The 20,846-nt window shown below is 32.6% G+C and overlaps 1 protein-coding gene across 1 annotated transcript; it reads left to right on the top strand.

Annotated features, from left to right (window-relative positions):
- The first annotated feature begins 190 nt into the window (after positions 1-190).
- LOC128165037 (tetratricopeptide repeat protein 30A-like) lies at positions 191-20,824 on the top strand. The gene is made up of 16 exons (XM_052829235.1): positions 191-334; positions 2,815-2,880; positions 4,316-4,525; positions 5,197-5,253; positions 5,389-5,457; positions 5,614-5,785; positions 11,161-11,289; positions 12,490-12,692; positions 12,781-12,846; positions 13,002-13,121; positions 15,174-15,250; positions 17,483-17,693; positions 18,161-18,232; positions 19,248-19,351; positions 19,527-19,735; positions 20,597-20,824. The coding sequence occupies exons 1-16, from the start codon at positions 281-283 to the stop codon at positions 20,719-20,721; spliced, it is 1,944 nt and encodes a 647-aa protein (XP_052685195.1). The 5' UTR covers positions 191-280; the 3' UTR covers positions 20,722-20,824.
- Positions 20,825-20,846: the final 22 nt, after the last annotated feature.

Below are 20,846 nucleotides of genomic sequence, written 5' to 3'. Positions count from 1 at the left end.
TATGAATCATGACAACATGATTTCAGTTTGCTAAGGTCTAAACGTTTAGAAGACTACAAAGTTTTTACATTCCTCGGGTATTTATATATAAGGTAACGATCAAGTCCGAGAGAGAAAAATCACTACGTCAAAGTCACGGAAACGTTTAAATAAGTATCAGATTGTACCGTTCCTGTTTTGACCTAGACGACATTCCTTTTGGAATTCGTTGCTATCAACTGACACTGAGTATTCCACGGTGGACTATAGGCCATAACCATACTTGATCACAAATTAAATCATGACACACATACAGCTAAAGGAGGGCGAATACACATCGACAATTTACTCTTTGGTAAGAACAATCTCCTGTTTATGATCATGATATTTGATATATGACTTTGATTCATGTGTGTTGCCCAAAAACTCTTGCACTTAGGCCATCCTTAAAAAATTGTTTGTTTGGAATTGCCGCCTGAAGGGTTTCAGACACAGGAGGGAGGGAGGAAAATTATTTTTTTTTTAAATTGAAGATAAATTTTTGATAAAAATCTCGGTAAACAATAAATACATTTTCTGACTTTAAAAATAAGTATCTACCATCAACAAAAAAACTACCGGTAATTGTACATTGATCAGACACAATATTTCTGTGTTTTGTATGGTGAATGTGATACATGAAACGGGCAAAAAAATTGATTAAATAAAAAAAATCTTCCTACTTTTGGTCAATAAATTTTTTTCAGGAGGGGGCATTTCAATGAGGCGGGAGGCAATTTCAAACAAACTATAATTTTATTTTGGCCTTACTCAGCATGCTCAATAGCTTTATTTTGTTTCCACTTCTTCATTGGATGTTCAAATTAGTTTTTGTTATGTTTATAGGTTTCACCCTATTCTCTGAGAGGTGGACAGACATTGCCTTCATTAAATGAACTTATAAAATCTATGCCTGTTCACTTCTGAGTTTTCAACACAGGCATGCTATATATGGTTATTTAGATAATTTATTGTAGAAGAAAATGGTACTAAACACTTTTGCATTGCATTTCATATAAAAGCGAAAACGACTACAACACACGGGAGGGGGTGGTTTACGTACCTCATTCGGAGTTAGATACCTTGTGTTATTATTATACTATAGGGTAAATTTTTTTCTCAGAAACAAGTGCCTGTGGTTCTCAAACATTCAAAAGAGAATATATTATATTGGAGGCCCTAAATTGGTAATGTGATTATGTCGTGTCCCATTGCTTTCTTCGTGAGATGAGGTCTGCTAGGTTAATATGAAAAAATAATGAATATAATGTAAAGTCATTCTAAGAAATTGAAGTCCTATATGATATATACAGTCATTTTACCGGTAACGAATATTTGCCAGTATCAAATAATTTTTATAAAAAATATTGGAGAAAAATGAAGTTAAGGTTTTATAAAATCCTAGCTAGGTAATTATAATACAGAAATGAATATTCTATCCGTGAGTGGAGTTGTTTGACATTTGCATGATTATTTACCATATTATTTACAAATTAAAAAGGTGACCCAGATATGAGTTGCCGGAAGTGCATTAGGCAGAAAAAATGAAAGTGTGAAAACAATTAAGCCTTACTATGAAAATAAGATTGTTATTGACCCACATTTAGTAGATTATTAGTAATTATAATCTATTTAATAAGATTATAATCATATCAAATAATAATTGAGCTTTGAATGAAATTACGACTTCAAAAAGAATCATGTGTAATTTTTCCTAGTTTTGGTTCAGTGTGATAGAAGTATTATTTGGCTAGATATATTGATAGATATACGGGCAAAACAAAGGGAAATTGCAATTACTTATCATCAATTACTGTTATAAAGTTGTATTCATGAAAGTTTAATTTCGTATATTCAAGACCAGTTAGAATTTGTTGGGAAAACGGTACGATAAAAATAACCAACATATAATTTGTTTAAATAACATATTCCCACAATAATTTTTCCTTCTTCATTTATAAGTCTATTGACATGTACCTCTGGTGTATTTTTTAAATTGATCGTCCCCAAAATATTCTGTCTGAAGTGATAGAGGGCTCTTGATTCGATACCGGAAAACGAATTCGAAACTAGGAAAATGGAGGGGGTGTTGAAAATTACTATCTCCGTAATTCATCCTTCATATTTTCGGAAGTTTGTAACCACAGTTTAGAAGGACAAAGAAACATGATTGAAACAAAAAATAAAAACAATTGGAATCCCGACAATAATAGTCACATGCACGATGAAACCGCATACTGATTCGTTACCGGTAAAACGACCGTTTGTTATTTTTGATTTTGTGTAACAAGATTAAACATGGGCCTTATGTTGCAAAAATACTTATGATAAGACTTATCAGGGCCTCTGAGGATAATTACGTGATACCCCTATATGATAAATGGAACTTTACATAGATTAATTTGTTTATATCTGATTTATCTTGTGTGGAGACATTATCACGTTAGTCCATTGAAAAATGGAAAATAATTCATTTTATCTGTGTGAATTTTGCTGAGATAAGCCTTATTTAGACTTTTAACTAAGATTTGGAGAACCTATCATGGTTCTGTCAGGCCATGTTACAAACTGGTACAAAATCTTGTATTCTGTGTATCACTAATATTCCCTATCAAATGTAAAAATGAATATCAGATACATGTACATTGATCAAGACTAAATAAGAGACCCAGTCCTTATTGCAAAAACAATACACATACATTAATTAATTAGTATTGGTGATTGTGGAATGGTCTTTTTGATACAATTAATATGAATGATCTTATTTATATCTATCAAATGTATTTAATTAACCAGATTAAAGACCAAAGGTACAACGATGCTGTTCATCTTCTTAGCAGTCAGGTTCAAGGACACACCAAGGTAAATTACTTTGAGAAAAATAGTGTCTCTAGTCTATAAAAGATTATCTGTTGATTTCAAACAATACCAGTTGAAAGAGTTATGTAACCTTGGTAAATATCTTCACTATGCAACTATGTTCAGAAATTCATTGCTATAGTTAAAATTATACAATTTTTTTTTCTATTACAATTGGTAAATCATAATTTCAGTATTATATATATCTATTGTACCTCACAACATTTTATATGATGTAAACATATAAGAAAGCTCTATGTTGTTCTCCATAGCGATAGTGCACACTCTGCAGAGACTCTGAAGCCTACTGGCTTCGTATTTTGCGTGCCTCACATATGCTTATACATGTAATGTTTAATGCTGATGAGCGTACTGCTCAAAGTTGAAATGAATAATAATAAATAAACAAGTTGCTGTCCTTTAAAAAAGGACTGCAATACGTGGACCATTTGCATGTGTTTCCAACGAAAGCCTTAAAATTATCACAGATTCCACCGACTCTAGCGCCCTGCTTTTAACCACTAAATGTGTATGTTGTATTACGTATATATATCTATAGTTGACTTTTAATCTCAGAATTTAAAGGGTTCATACTTCTAAAATAATTATGATCTATATTGATGAAGATTGCATGTATAGTATCAGGCATTCGGCGAATTCTAATTTTTGCGCACACATTACGCTTCGCACTACTTTGTTACATGTAACTACGTTATGCAGTGACAGCTATACTATGAATGTGTAAATCAATTTCATATTTTGATGCATCTTTCTTGAGATTTAAACTTTTATACAGTGAAATAATTAATATTATTCAATCATACTTAAATGCTTAAATAATTTTAATCGGGAAGTACTCTAGCCTTGCCTTCTATAAAAGTAAAGTTAAGCTACATGTGTATTTGGAAAACAACAAAACATTATAAATTATGCTATTTAATGCATGCTGTAGTTTCGGCATAACATTACCTAATACTGACAGTTTATCACATGCCGATCATTTCTTTAAGAAGAATACTTTGTTTCTGTAGTGTTTATCGACAACTTTACAATTACAGCGCCTTTGAACTTATATGTGCATATGGCATGGAATCCCAATCCCGATTCAGATAAACCTGTGCTTGCCTGGTTTCCTGAGCTATACCCATTACGCACAGGAACCAGGCTAGCTCATGCGCAGGCTAAATTTTCCCCATAGCATCCGGTTTAACCTCGCTTATATATTTTCTGCGTGGACCTCAGGGTCCACGCAATAATAATTATAACTAAATTGAACACAGCAAGAAATATTTATAAAACGAATACATGTACACATCCTAAATTTCCTCAGTCCAATAATCACGCCATAATAAAGTTATCTAAATCAAGAATTAATATTTAATTACATGTACTTAGTCTAATCTGTAAAATTTTGAAAAAGTTTTTTTCCTTTGTTTAGTCCAGAGCTGCATTGTCTTTGCTCGGCTACTGCTACTTTCAAATGCAAGACTTTGTTAATGCTGCTGACTGCTATGAAGGACTGAGTATGATGCATCCAGAGATAGAAGACTACAAACTGTATTATGCCCAAGCTTTGTACAAAGCCTGTCTCTATCAGGAAGCTATGAAAGTGGCCTGTCAGATTGATAATCCTGAGTACCAGAGTCAGGTATTTTATGCTTTTCTATCCCTGAAAATTTATTTTTTAGGTGTACATGCATTCATTTGTCTTCTCTTTAGTTCCATAATTTTGTTGAAATCAGCCTTTAAAAAAAAGAAGAATTGAAATATCCTTGTAATGAATTCATTTTTTTTACATTACAAAATAATGTTTGAAGTTGAATGGTAATACAAGAAAGAAAGACGATGTAAGTAATGGAGTATTATGGCCATGCAAGTCAATTTATGATTTCCAACCTTTAATAATGCATCGTTAATTTGTTGTTTTTGTTCTTTGTTTTCATCTATTGAAAGGTGGTCATTCATTTTTTTTTAGTTATTTTCAAAGTTATTTTGAATTGGTATCTATTTTGACATGCATCATATTGTTAATTGATGAAAAATACCACTTTATGAAAATGTAAAGGTTTTGAATTTCATACAAGAATCATCATGATCTTTCTAATTTTGTAAAAAAAATAAAATACAGAAGAAGTCATGTTATATATGGGAATGAAATTGTAGCAATATACATATGATATAATGTGTATTCAGTCATGAAACAAATTGTTATGTGAAATCATTTGTTCTTTAATTTCATACTACATACAACAAAAATTGTGATGATTTAAAATGAGAGAAAAAAAGATTTATAATTAAACTTTCATAATTTTTTTTCAGATAACAAAGCTACAAGCTGCCATTAAATTTGGAGAAGAAGACCTACCAGGAGCTAAGGTTAGTTGCATGCAGTACATATATGACCCTAAATATTCATATATTTAGAACATTGAAATATGTTGTTCAAATCATATTGTATATTAAATAGATGTTTGTCCAGTATATAATTTGGAGTATTTGTTTTCACAACAGAGTTTAGTGGAGCAGTGTCCTTCAGATGACCCAGATACTGAAATAAACCTGGGATGTCTGCTTTATAAGGTAATGTAATATTGACGAGATGGTTAAAGAAAATAATTCTTATATAAGAATGAAACTGTATGGCTGTATAATATGTGTAAAAAAGATATATTTCAGGTATTAAAATTCAGAATTTGAAATCATTAGGGTATATTTGAGATGTTTTTGCTTGATCAGGACAAGTTATACGAAGAAGCTTGCCAGAAATTTACCACAGCAATGGCAATTCTGGGCTACCAGCCCCAGCTCTCGTACAACATCGCCTTGTGTCACTACCAGATGAAACAGTATGCCCCTGCCTTGAAACACATTGCAGACATTATAGAGCGAGGAATCAGAGAGCATCCTGGTATATACCTCAATCTATAATCATTTTGCAATGTTGAATATTGCTTATGTGCAATTTTTGATGTGACCTTTATATGCTTTCATGAATATTTATAGTGTTATACATTCTATGTGTTTTGTCTTGTGAGAAAAAAGTAGGTTGTTTTAACCTATCACTGAGGTAGGGGTAACAAGTGATGTCTGGTTATCCAACTGGCTGTTAAAATTTAATCCATCCAAAACAAAAGCAATATTTTTTACACTCAAAACAAATTTTTATTCTCCCAAACTCCAATTCCAAAATAGTCGATTAGAATATGTTTCATCACACAAACACTTAGGATTACTTTTTTGTCAGAACCTTTGCTGGTCAGAGTATATCGATAATATTGTTAAAAATGCATACCAAAGACTAGGCCTGTTGAAGAAGCTCAAATTTAGCATAGGAAGAAATACTGTATCAAAAATGTACATGACTTAATTCGACCTTTAATTGAATACTGCTGTTGTCTGGGATGGTTGTTCGTTACAAGATGTTGAAAAATTAGAAAAAGTTCAACTCTATGCAGCAAGAATCATCACTGGCTTACCCATATTATCTTCAAGAGAGTCCCGGCCTTTATTTAGAAACAGGTTGGATGCCTCTTTCAGAGAGATGAAAATTAGCAAAATTGAGCACAATGTATAAAATTCATAATAATTTGGTACCAGATTATTTAAAAAAGAAATTTTCCCTTCTATCAGGACTTTAGAATCGAATTACTGTTTTGTTTTATTTAGTTATTTTTTAACAAACTTAACTATATATTAATTTACTAAAGAGAAACTAAAGGGGAAAAGTAGAAAACAACAACAACAACAAATTACAAGACAAACAACGCTTAGACTTATACAATTGTTCCAGTGGATATCGCCGACATATTGAAAGGCTTAATCGAAACACTAATAATTTCTTTTTTGTTTAAATCATGTTTAAGTCACTTTGTAACTATAAGATTGTATACGCAGTAGTCTGATCAATTTAAATAGCGCATAGAATTATAACGGTAGAACATATATTGTCTCCCCTAATATTTTCTCACGAACTCTACTCAGCGAAATCAAATCTAAGGGCTGATGAAAACAATTGTACTTTCTCAAAAAGAATAATATAGTTTTATATTTTGTGTTATTTTAATTTTTTTTTCTATAATGCATGTTTGTGATGTACATGCACATGTCACATTGTAGGTACGTAAGTGTATAGTTTTAGGTAGTGATGTTTGTCAAAGCGAGAGAACAAATAGTGCTGCGAACAGTATTTAGATCGTACAATGTACATTGTAGATGGAAAATACGTAAGAAACTAATATCTTGAGGGACAGTATCGTGATTTTTATACGGTTGTTAACTAGAATAAGTTAATCTTTATGCTCGTCATTTCAATCTTAAAATCTTAAAATATCTCCTCGGAAAATATTTTTATTGGATCAAAACATTGCAAACATTCAATTAGAAATCGAATCAATATTTCTAGAGAAGTGTTTCTCATTTCTTTCACAAAACATGTTTCTTGTTTTGAAAATATTTCCCAAATACGATATCTTTCAGATAAAAAACTACATATATGAAGGAAGCAATGCATTCTTTGAATTTGAAGGGGTTTTTTTTGGGGGGGGGGGGGGGGGTCTTTTGTTTTTTAACATGCCTCGATATTGCTCACTGTACGCATAGCTCTTATAAGTATGTACGGGTAGGTCTAATTTGCAGATGAACATCTGTTTGCATAGCTTCGAACATTACAATGAGCTATAATATTTTTTTTGACTGAAATTATGTTTTGTAAGACTCATTTTTTAAAAAAAGGCTAAAAAAACAATTAAGAAAAAAATCGGCCACAAATGTATACAAAAAAAACAAAGACCATTAATTTGTAAAATGTTATTTCCCACGCTTGCGCGGGATGTCATCTAGTTATCTATACTACTATTTTAAAATAAAAGACTCGAGTTTTTGGGCTTTAATACTGAGAAATCGGAAGAGAACTGTCTTTTGTTTTATATATTTTAAACATCATTGGTACTTGAAGATTACCAATTTGTTTTTATATCTTCCCAATCAAGCTTCGCTTATTAATAATCAACGAAAATTCCTTATAAAAATCTGGAAATTATCTGGATTTTTTTGATTTTACATTCTTGCATTACAGGTATATGGGAGCCGTTTAATTAATCCAAAACCTATAAAGTTGTTTTCAAAATAGCAGTCGTTTGCATATGGCAGCTATGTAAAAGGATGTGCAATGTCGATTAAAAAACTATTAATTACAAAAAACTGCAGCAAAAATTTTTGTTTTCATCACTGAAATTTTTTGAAGTGATAAGTTCATTCATACAATGGTCATTCTATTAAGATAACTTACCATTACAAACCAATGCTTAATTATAGAACTATGCGTACAGTAAAATTCTAAATATATGCTTAAAATTGCGTTACGCGCACAGTATGAGATAATGACAACTCATGATATTCTGAGGATTTTTTCTACTTTTATTTACAATGGAATCAAATTATCAGATGATTCTCTTAAAGTATATATCTACCTCCACAAGTCCCCTATTCAGTCATAATATATTAATGATCATTTCAATTTTGGCATATATCTTCAATTTATATATACAGCTACTTGAGATATATTGACAAAAACGCCAGTAATTAAAGATATTTGTAAGAAAATGCACTAGTAGCTGACTACATAAAGAGAGATATCTGAGTAATTGTGTCGTAATATTATATGGATGACCTGATACAATGTTGATATTAACAATCCTTGAAGATGTCTTCAATCCTGATGTACGGCTTCTTCAGTTGCATGAAAAAAATTGTCTTAAAAATAGAGATAGTTGAAACGAAATTCACTGGTAGCTGACCAGATTAAGAGAGATATCTGAGTAATTTTGTTGTAATATTAACCGGATGACATGATAGATTGTTATAATTAATAACATTTGTTGATTTTTTCAATCTGTAATTACAGCTACTTGAGTCCACTGGACAATATTGTCTAAAATAGAGATATTTTAAACGAAACACATCAATTATCGATGAGAGTATGTGAGAAATATGACTAAATGATGAGATAGTGGAATGTACATATTAAGAACACAAATAGATATCCTAGGTATGTTTTCTCACTTGGACAGTAACTAGTAACTAGAAGCCAAGTTTCTTTCATCTCGTAGCCAGTTACTAGTAGCTAGCTCTTCTTACTTCTCGTAGCCAGTTACTAGTAGCCAGTTACTAGTAGCTAACTTTACCTATCTTGTTGTATATTTGTTTTTATAGAAGGAATCGTAGAATCAGTGGATCGATATATAAAGTTCCTTCTGTGATTTTGTCTTAAAGTTTTTTACTTAATCTTTATAAGACACTTTAAACGTTTAGATAAAGTTCCTTCCATGATCTTGTCTTAAGGTTTTTGACTCCATCTTTATCAGACATTTTAAACACTTAGATAGAGTTCCTTCCATGATCTTGTCTTAAAATATTTGACTTCATCTTTATCAGACAATTTACAATTTAAACATTTAAATAAAGTTTCTTCCTTGATCTTGTCTTAAAATTTTTGACTTCATCTCTATCGGACACTTTAAATATTTTGTTCAGACATCATTTATTTGAAAAAACTGAGAGAGAGAGAGAGAGAGAGAGAGAGAGAGAGAGAGAGAGAGAGAGAGAGAGAGAGAGATTTCATTTGTAATTCACTAATATGTTATCGTTTAAAGTAATGCACAAAAGCAGTTTCAGTCCACATACTACACCTGTCAATCAAATCAGCCCGCGAGCTGCTCCACGTGCTCTTTCCGGGATAAAGTTTTTTAAGTCCGAAGAAAATAGAAATATGTTTGACAATAAAGTATTTTATAGTGTTTTTAATTTATAATATGATTCTTAAACTATGCGTGAAAGTAGATTTTTTTTACATACTTCGTTGTTTAAGCAGAAAACTACATGTGTAAAATCCGTCTCACTCTCTCTCTCTCTCTCTGAGTGTAGATTTGGGTGCGAACAATATTGTGAAATATGAACGGATCCAATTTCTTTTTAACATCTTTTAAGTCCAGTCCAATCATTCCCAATTTCATTTCTTTTTTATCCAATGATATTTTTTAATTGAGATTGCTTATCAAACTTTCAGAGAGTCGAAGACCCCCCTCCCCCTTTTCTCCTACCTTCTTCAAGTTCATTGTTCATGCATTTAAAATTAAGACTTGTTATCAGAGAGATTATGAAAGCTTTTGCTTCCTGTACTTTAGTGAATAACCAATGGAAGTCGTAAGGTACTTGTATTTACATGTGACTGACTCACTACACCTTGGAATAGTGTCTCAAATCAACAGAAATTTTTCTTGATTAGAAAAGATACAATGTGGCATAATGCATCAAAAGTATATACATGTAAGTCATGTAGGCGAAAATATATACAATTTTGTATTTAAACACTTATAATTTCAAAAGTTCAATGAAATTGAAATGAAACGCATGCAAATTTAAAATTGTTATCTGCAGTTCACAAGCCCGAAACTCATGCACAGATACCAGTATATTTACAACACAGGTAGACTTACTTCTCCCTTAAATATGCATGGTTCGCGTTTAAAATTTCGACGTCTTGCTAAAAATGGAACAGTTTTCAACATAAATTTCATGATATATATGTTTAAGTCACATATATAAGTTATATACCATTGGATTTGATAAATTCAAGGCTTTTTAAAATGTTTGGTGCTGTGCATATTTGAATCACGGCAAATTTCGGCCATTAACGTCCCTTGTTCTTAAACCTCTGTCCTATTTTTGCTTCGGCAAGAGACGACTTAACATCATACACACAAAACTTAGACAAAACTGTATCTTAAACTTCGACCTTTTCAGAAAAAAATATTATTGAAAGCCCTAATTGCCAATGTGGATTACCAGAAGATTCTTATCATTTGTTTTTTGGTTGTAAAAATTATACCAATGCACGAAATGAACTGTTTTCAAACCTTTTGAACTTAAATCAAATTAACATTATTAATTGTCATTTACTTTTGTGGGGAGATGAATCTCTGAGTGTCAATTTAAACCAACATATTTTTTTTAGCTATTTATAAGAGCTTGTGGCAGATTCTCGTAATTTCAATTTTACTGCCTAGACCAAATTCAAACAGAACTGTTTTTACATGTACGTTTGTTCAATATCTTAACTATATTAGTTATATCCATTTCTATGTACTTTCCATTCTAAACTACTATACAGTTGTAAATTGTTATACTTGGTAAGAACCTCGTAAGTTGTAAGAACTTGTGTTCGAACCTTTTGTATATGTTAATGCAATAAAATATGTTCAAACCAAGTGATGTCTAACTTTGTAGAGTTGAGTGTTGGAATGACCACGGAGGGGATAGATGTGAGGAGTGTGGGGAACACCCTGACCCTGCATGAGACGGCCCTCGTGGAGGCCTTCAACCTCAAGGCCGCGATAGAGTATCAGCTCAAAAACTGTAAGTCTGTCTTAATGCATGCACATTTTATTCAAGCCTTTATGATGAAATTTTTTTATACTAGTATTATGTCTTTCATAATATATTTCAACTCAAATCAAGTTATATGATATCAACAGTGAACAGAAGCTGCATCTTATGTGAAGAGTTAAGGAAGTAGTTTAAGCATACATGTACCTTAGTCAAATCAAATATTATGAAAATTTGAATTCTATTTCTCAAACTGCATTATATATATAGTAATTGATAAAACTAGTAATCTGGATTACAGATTATGGTTCAACAAATTGTAAGTCCAAAAAACAGACTTAGTTCAGTGAAATCTTTGGCTCTTCTAATTTATCTCTAGCAATCAGCTGATTTTTTTTAGATGTGTACACTCAGATATTAAACTGCTAGAGAAACATCACTTAATGAATAGCTAATGAATATTCATGGACTGAACCTGTTGAATTGTAGTCCAGTTTTGGAGATTTGCTTTTTTGGGCATATTTATAGCATGTTTTCAAATATCACCTGCCCATGCAGTTTCCAAAAATATAAGTATTTCACATCATACTGTTTGAAGTGGAGCTGAATATCTGTGAATTTTGCATATTACCCTACCTTCAGATTTAACTTGTAGTGCAAAGGAGGGAATATGGAGGTTGAATTGCTGTTTTTGATTTTGATATTGGTCAATCATTTAAAAGTTTTCTACCCATGAATTCTCCAAAGCTTTATTCAACTCTAAAATTCTCCATATTTAAAGACTAATACAAACTGTATTATCTAATGTAAAAAGAAATTAATGTAAAAAAAAGTATTTAATATGAATAATATATTAAAGCTATTCATGCATGACTGTAGATTGCTGCAGAGAGCTCTCAATAACTGCGTTTTTAATTTTCAAGTCAACAAATTAAATTTTTGGTTATATTAATCAAAACTGAAGGTTTGATGTATCGTAAAAAGAAATGATGCTCAAATCATCATAGATCAATATTGTTAAAGAAATAATAGTATATGTACAAGTAGCCATGCATGTATTACCGTATATATCCTTAGCTCCATACGTAGTATTAAGTTAGTATTAATAACAAAGAGTTAAACAAAAGGTAGAAGTTTGTCTAGCATGTAACAATAATTCTGCCCAATGTTAACGTTGGTGTAACAATGACTTATTAGGTTGGTGTTTTACCCTCCGTCTCTTTCTTCCAGTTGATGCAGCCTGTGAAGCACTAACTGATATGCCCCCGAGGGCTGAGGAGGAGCTGGATGCTGTGACCCTCCATAACCAGGCCCTGATGAACATGGAGCAGCACCCCACCCAGGGATTCGAGAAACTGCAGTTTCTGCTCCAGCAGAATCCTTTCCCACCGGAGACATTTGGCAACTTGCTTCTCCTCTATGTCAAATATGAGGTTAATATTGTAGATGGAAATTAATGTTAGTTTTACATCCAGAAAAACATGGGGTTTTGACAAGTATACTTTATCTCTGTTGTTTTAGTATTTTGACTTGGCTGCCGATGTACTTGCTGAGAACTCTCACCTGACTTTTAAGTTTTTGACACCTGTAAGTAAAGTATTATATTCCATATTATATATACTCTAATGATTTTACATGTATTTTGTAAAATAAGAAAGCTGAATATTATAATCATAAATGACACTGCATATGTGATTTGAGGTTGGATTCATGACAATGATGGTACCTGACCTTTCTTTCAGTATATGTACGACTTTCTGGAGGCTGTGATCACCAGCCAGACATCTAAGGAGGAGGCTTACAGGAAGTTGGAGGAGATGGCCAAGAACCAGACCGAGACCCTCAGTAAACTCACCAAACAGGTACTAGCAGGCAGGGGCCACTTAGGGGACAAACTTACCTTTTTACCTCAGTCTTTTAAAGTCAGTTTGAAATGATACAGTATATTAAATGTCAATATTTTGTATAATGTATCAAATATGGTATTAATTTTATAGTTTACTGAAAATTACAGCATGTCGAAGTTGGGCTCTAAAATTTTAGTATGACAGTCATATTGTATAGTGAAAACACAAATGTAAAAGTCTTAATTGTATTGAAAAAGAAGTTCAACAATAGATTGTCATTAAACATTGAAAATTTAAACACAAACTAATCAATATGTAGGAGAGAATTTAACAACAAAAACCCCCCACAAAAAACAAGATCGGTGCTCAAATTGATTTTGAAATTGTGTTTATATCTGCCATTTACAAATTTAATTTATAAGGAAATAGATGAAATAGAAATTTTCATGTGCATCTATAAACAAATTTTGTTTTTTTCTTCTATGTAGTTTTATGTTGAAAGTTTAAAGTCCTTTAAAACATGTATGATGTAGTAGTTTTATATAGGAATGACTGCATGAATTAATTTGAAAATTTCATCTCTATGTTATAAGGAATAAATGGTGTTAGTAAAAAACTGTAATACAGATCATGCATTTACATACATAATAAATTTATTCTGTCTAGACAGTGACAAATTGAATTTGAACCAATATAGAAAAAAATTCTATTCATCTTCGTAATCAATATATTTTATTGGATTTTAGAGAAGTTATTATGTTTCGCAATGCAAAGGCCAGGGATTTATCATGTTAGAAAGCATAAAATTAGTATGAAAAAGAAATTGAGCAGGGTGTCAAAATAGTATCCTAATGATTTTTCATTCACCACTGAAACTAAGTTTCATTGCAAAACTTGCCTTTTAAAAACACCCTTTTCTTGGCATCATGTGATTTCAATCACAGCTGCAGCATGATTAAATCCCTCCTTGCATCTTTGGAAGCAAATCATAAGGAAATCTGTATTATAAAGCTGGAGATAAATGCTAGCTAGCAACACCTATTGACAGAAAAGACTGTTTTGATAGGTTCAGGCAAATTTAGGAAAGATGTGGGAGGTAAATTATAGATCTGTGGTGATGCACATCAAACGCATTAATTCTCTTTCTGAATGTGTGGATGGAACTAAAGCTAGCCAAGAGAAACAATTCAAAAATACAGAATAATGATAAGACTTTGATGATTGACAAGAGCCAAGCTTAGCATATACCTGCTGATTTATGTCAAGTGATTGAAATCCTGTGATGTGTTAGCATTCTATTTGCACTATGCAGTGTTGCATATTTTAACCAAAATGGTCACTTAACTCAGCCACTTAGTTCATCTTCTTATTTATGTAATTGCTCTTTTTAAATATTTAAAGATGATTGAATCAAATGATGATTTGTATTCGAAAGTACAAAAATATAAATCTGATAGGATACTGGTTTTCTCTATGTGTATTTCCCTTTTTCTTTACCTGGAAATTCAAAAAACCTGTGTATGGACAGGTTTTTTCTTCATCAATTGATGCAAAGTAATTTGCAATAAATAAAATCAATCAATTATTTAGACAGTTGTAAACAGAAATTTTGATGATACTTGAATTTAGATATCTGTTCACAGTTTATTCACCAAAACACAGAATCTGTTGAAGCTCACAAGGTCACACTTTAACATAAAAGAATGATTTTATAAAGGAAATACGTACAATACAATTTTCTCATTGAGAGAGAGAGAGAGAGAGAGAGAGAGAGAGGGGGGAGGGAGAGCATTTTAAAAAATTGTAACTGAAAGTGCTTTTACGCAGAATCCATGTTATGTCATGATATTTAGAGCAACGTGATTACTATAATGCAAATAAATGACATTCCCTGTGGAAAATAAACAAGGGATTAAATCGGTTGTAAAATGTAATTGAATCTTGAGAGAGACAAGGAAACATGCAGTTTGTCTTCATTTACCAGAAAATTATAAATCACCTTAGTGTGCATCATTAAACTGAAAGTGATGGATTTTTGAGACTGTGGTATTCTTGTTTTTATTCCAGGTTCAAGAGGCTCGTCAGAACCATGATGATGAGGCTGTCAAGAGAGCTGTCAATGAATATGATGAGGCGCTAGAGAGGTAGGGACTCTGAGCAATATGAATATGATGAGGCGCTAGAGAGGTAGGGACTCTGAGCAATCCAGGGCTCTCAGGAAAACGCATTAAGTGCCGTGTAATAGAATGTTATGAAGAGAATATCTTGTTAGCGATTGAAAGACAGAGAAATGAGAGTTCTGATTGCACCTTAAAGAAGGGGTGCCTATGGCATTAACATTTAGATTGAAGTTGTGGCTTGATTTATACTTGTATTTTTGGCCATTAAGTATATTGAATGAATGGTTTATATTTCACGAGAAAAAGAATTGGATCCATGCAACCAGGAAGATGATAATACTTATGTTCAGATGTCACTCTCACGATAGGTTTTGAGTTTGTATTATGCCTATAAGACTTAGAGAAGATTGAAAGACTGTTCTTTCAATAACAGAAAGCTCTAGATTTATTTCTTGTCCAACAACTGCGGAAAATGTTCTTGAAACAATTATTATACAAAAAAGCATCAGAACTTTGTACTCTTAGAGTGCTATGAACATTAAATCTATCAATAACAAGCCAATCCTGATTTTTTTTTACGTTTTCCTATATCTGGTAATGGCTGGTGCAACTCCCACGGCTTGTGACACTAGATCTGATGATCCTGAGGCGAATGGTCAGTCATCTCTGTTTATCTGTCTTCTTTTTGTGGCTAATCAAGCTGAGAGATGGAACATTCTGCTCACTGGCCTGTGTTATCAATAATCCCGCAACTGTGACAGTCGAAAGATGCATACAAAATTAATATTGATCCAGAAACTGAACTGCATTGGACATAGTCCAACTTTTGATTTGATTGACAGCATTAATAGGAACATCATTTGATTTGAATGGCACCAATTGATATGAAAAACAGCTCCGTGCATACTGAGAAGTATCAATATTGAAACAGTGTGGTTAAAAACTGCTTGGTAACCAAACGACTGAATGAAGAATAAAAAAAAAAATAATCATCTGAGTTTTGTAGCAGCTAGAGAAAGAAACCAGACCCAGTCCCCATGGAGGAAACACATTTATTATAGATGTGTCACTGTGTATCTAAATGTAATTAGGAAGAAAATTACAATAAGTTATTGTTGCATCTACAGCGATACATTAATTTGTAGATGTAACAACATTTTTGGATTTTTTTTAAGTGGCTGAAAGATGAGTCTAACTATATATATTTAAAATGATGTTTACGTGATATTATTGTGTTATTGCTTAGACAATTTCGTGACAACGTTTCCTTGCTAGCAAATTGAATAGGCACATCAAATGGGATTAGAAATTACCTAATATGCAATACTGAAAAATTGAAACATGATTAATTTTTTATGCATATCCAATTCAACACTAGCCTTTTCCCCCTCACGCCTGAATAATGTACGTAGCAAGCGGTGTCTGTGCAATGACTGTGCTCATATACTAAATTAGTTGACTTTGAAACACAGTAATGATAAATACTGACATTTCATTCAATAATATTTAAGGACATATGGTATTTTGGTAAGCAAGATCTAAACAAATGACTTAATAACCTCTCGGCTATAGGACTTCTGTACAGGACTTAATTCACTCGTCAACACGCCAGGCCTTCTGCCAGTTTGTTTCAGTCTCTAAGTACTAAGATTCAGAATCCTTGTTGTAACCTGGACCAAGCTCCATAAAGCTTGCCATCTTGATGGATTGAGCCAACACATTAAGTGAAAATTGACACCATTATCAAGAGCATCATGCGATGACCTTACTTAGTTATCAGATGTTTGCCATATCTTGCTTTTGGGCTAATTAAGGCAAACTCCAGTCATGAAATAGGTAATATGAAAATAATCAAGATTGATTCATCCTTCCCTTTACAGCTTTGTATTGATTCTCAGATTGGCTGCTACAAGGGAAGGAGACCGGCAGCTAGAACAGAAACTTTTATAAGAGCTTGCTCTGTTTTGTTATACACTGAAGATTTGACGTATGAAAAGTCTGACCCGTCTGACTTATGCATTCATTTCCATATTTTGCAACTGCCCTTGAAACGATTACGGTTTTCTAGCTTGGAAGATCCCCGCCTGACTTTAGTACAACCTAATAGAAAAAGAGACAGAGTTTCTCCAATCAAATGTTTATAATTTGTAATTTGTAGATCTATGTTCTCAAAACACATGCCTTTAATAACATGACATTTATTTCTTTAATATGAATATGAACCACTTATAAAGTTTGAAATGTCTTGTTAACTAGGTATATACCAGTGTTGATGCAACAAGCCAAGATTTACTGGGACATGGAGAACTACCCTCATCTTGAGAAGATCTTCCGCAAGTCCGTGGAATTCTGTAACGAACACGATGTATGGAAACTAAACGTGGCCCATGTGCTCTTCATGCAGGAGAACAAGTACAAAGAGGCCGCAGGATTCTACGAACCAATCGTCAAGAAAAACTATGATAATGTAAGCTCAAAAACTACCGCAATGAAAGCTTAAGTCTACTTCGAAGTAAGCTAAAACCTATCGTTATGTAAGTTCAATAGGTGCGGTAATGTAAGCTCAAAAGCGAGGATAATTTAAGATTTAAAAATAGCAATATACATGTACATATATATATAAAAAAAAACCAACCGCAGTGTAAGCTTAAAAAATAATGTAAAATCAAAAACTTGTTCAAACTTCTCTATTAAGTAAGATAAAAATCATGAAAGTCAGGTCAAAATCTCTGACACATAAATTACATTGTAGGATATCATTGCAAAGTGACCTATTCGAGTGTGATTTTTGGCTTCAGTTTTTTTTTCCAAAACAAAGAAAAGAATATATCCAACTGTTTCATTGCTTGTTTTTTTGTGCTTATTGCACAAAAGACATGGATAACTTATCAAAAGCATTGTTTTTGATTGTGAAATCCTTCTTTGTTCTTCCAGATTCTAAGCGTCAGCGCCATTGTTTTAGCCAATCTGTGTGTTTCCTACATCATGACCAGCCAAAACGAGGAGGTTTGTATCATTTTTTCATTGCATAAAAAAGAAAGCAATTTACTACAACAAAACATTATTAAGTTATTACCACACCACACAATTATATTGTGCATTTGTTAAGTTTTGTTTGAAGAAGTATTGCACGAATTCAAAAATTCTGTTAAAGGTTTGTGAAAGGTTGTCCCTTGAGCTATCATAGTATGCTATGACAACAGTGAAGTCCAATTATTTTTGTCATGCAACATAAGCTTGAATCCATTACAATTATCCCCGTAAAAAAACACATGAAGGCATTGATCTTCTCACCATGATGGTGTTTACATTTTCAAACGGAATATACAAGGATAATTTGGTATTTTTTCTCATCCAAAACATATCACATTAGTTGTTCCAATAATGATTAATTATTCATAATTGTGGTAAAGAGAGTTTTTCCTCACTGTCATACCATCATTTCAGAAAAAAAATCGGTAGACAATTTTAATAATTTACAGCTTTTCTTAATCACCGGGCATATCCAATGTTTTGTTTTTTATTTGGATTTTTTTTTTGGTTTCATTGATTTTTTTGACAAGATTGATACGAAGAAGGCATTTCGTCTTCTTGCGATGTATATGAATATACTAGAGTAATTTGTTTTCTGCTTACTATTTTATCCGTGGTTCATCAATTTACTTGTCGTTTCTTCGACCATTTCTAGCGGTAGATTAGTTTAGTAATGAAAAAGTAAGCGCAGCAAGAATGAGAGAAAATTTTCAGTTTGGCAATCGTAAATGTCTAAATAGAGGCGAGTCTCACCTATCATAGCTGTATGCATCGAAACTAAATGTCACTCAGTTATACGGTAAATTATCCCAGCTTAATTCAAAAATGTGCGGAAGCTTTGGAACTATGGTCTCTTTGTATTTGAAGTCGTGATAGTGCATCATTTTCATTACCAGAGTTCTCAGATTTACAAAATTGTAGTATCTTCCCACCTCCTCATCTTTTGTCGTAGATTTTAATGGCTTGAATTCTGATCTTTAATGTCTAGGCTGAAGAACTAATGAGGAAAATCGAGAAAGAGGAAGAGCAATTATCGTACGATGACTCCGAAAAGAAAATCTACCATCTCTGTATTGTCAACCTAGTTATAGGGTAGGTACCGCAAAGAATCATTTGTTTAAACGTGGTTGGGAAATGGGAAAAATTTATGTAATATTTCTTTTGTTAAAACAAAAACTTGCAGTGGTAACATGTGCTCGTATCTATGCTATTTTTGGATACTTGAATCAAAAAGATATTTTTTAAAAGTTCAGTCCCGTTTTTGTAGAACTTTGTATTGCGCCAAGGGTAACTATGAGTTTGGAATTTCCCGCGTGATTAAATCCTTGGAGCCCTACAACAAGAAACTGGGGACGGACACGTGGTACTACGCCAAGCGCTGCTTCCTGTCCCTGATTGAGAACATGGCCAAGCACATGATCATGATGAAAGACCAGGTGGTTCAAGAGTGCATACAGTTCCTGGAGTGCTGTGAAAGTAAGTAACCACTGGGACTCAGTAACAAAGGGCATTCATAGACAAGTACACACTCCTCGTAGCCTTAAGGTCAGGTATCTCATCTTGAGATAGACAATGTTTAACCCCCTACTCACCCACATCATAAAGGCCAAGGGTGTTTCTCACTTTGAGATTTCCATATAAAATAAAAGACTTTGTATTAAAAAATATTACCACTGCTTTAAGAAATGTCAAATCGTAGCATTTTTTGTTTGTAATCATATTTAAAATTTTCTTTCTAAGTTAAATACTTCAAAAACTCGCGCCGATTTCAAACTCAAGATTCTTATAAATCAAGGGATGACACTGTTACAAATCAAGCTACTCTGTTAAAAAATGAAGCTCACAACTAAGGTCCTTGCAATAGTATGTTTGAAGGCAATCCAAATGCTGAATCGAAAATCTACCGTAACCAAGGATTTCTTCTTACTAACGAGCTTGTTTTGTTGTTTCTATGGTAATAATGAGAGATTTTAAGAATGAAGTATCTTGTATGATAACATCACGTGCCACTAATAAATCTGGTATTCCCCTATTTGCAATTTCCTTTTCGCTGACTATTTTCTTGTTATCTATTGAGCAATGGTAAAAAGTAACTTAAATCTGTTCCTCCTTTATAAGCTCAGACCTCAAACTGTTGTAAAATGTACTTAAGTGGGATCTTCCAATGGTGTTAGTGGTATTCTCTATAAATCGCTTCCTCTGCTGCTCTGCATATCTCCAAGCCATTCTCTGTCGTTTTTCCAGTGTCAGAGCAATGACCATTGATCTTCTGTATGCAGATAAAACCCAAAAGCAACGAGCCTTTTTTTTAGTGAGTGGATTTTTTTGTTATTTTAGTGTACGGAAAAGACGTTAAAGCCTTGATTGAGCAGCCATTGGAAGCCGAACCGATGCATCCTGGGAAAAACACTGTGACGTACGAAGCTCGTCTCCTGAAAAGTTTATTGTTGCAACTGATTTGAAACACTGCTTATTTTTTAAGCATTTCCAGATTTATTTGAACTGTGATAGAAAACTGATGACAATTTGTCTAAAATAGTTTTGTTGAATAAATTTGAAGAACATTTTTCTGTTTTTCTTTGCACAA

Source organism: Crassostrea angulata, chromosome 10 (genome assembly GCF_025612915.1).
Source record: "Crassostrea angulata isolate pt1a10 chromosome 10, ASM2561291v2, whole genome shotgun sequence".
Lineage (NCBI taxonomy): Eukaryota > Metazoa > Mollusca > Bivalvia > Ostreida > Ostreidae > Magallana > Magallana angulata.
The sequence above is the reverse complement of the archived record's forward strand: the minus strand, read 5'-3'. Positions and strand labels throughout refer to the sequence as shown.

What these genes read in the sequence shown, in the direction of transcription:
- LOC128165037 (XM_052829235.1), top strand. Translation starts at nt 281, where the DNA reads ATGACACACATACAGCTAAAGGAGGGCGAATACACATCGACAATTTAC. An exon ending in CATCGACAATTTACTCTTTG is followed by an intron (nt 335 to 2,814) that starts GTAAGAACAATC and finishes TTAATTAACCAG; the next exon opens with ATTAAAGACCAAAGGTACAA. An exon ending in AGGTTCAAGGACACACCAAG is followed by an intron (nt 2,881 to 4,315) that starts GTAAATTACTTT and finishes TCCTTTGTTTAG; the next exon opens with TCCAGAGCTGCATTGTCTTT.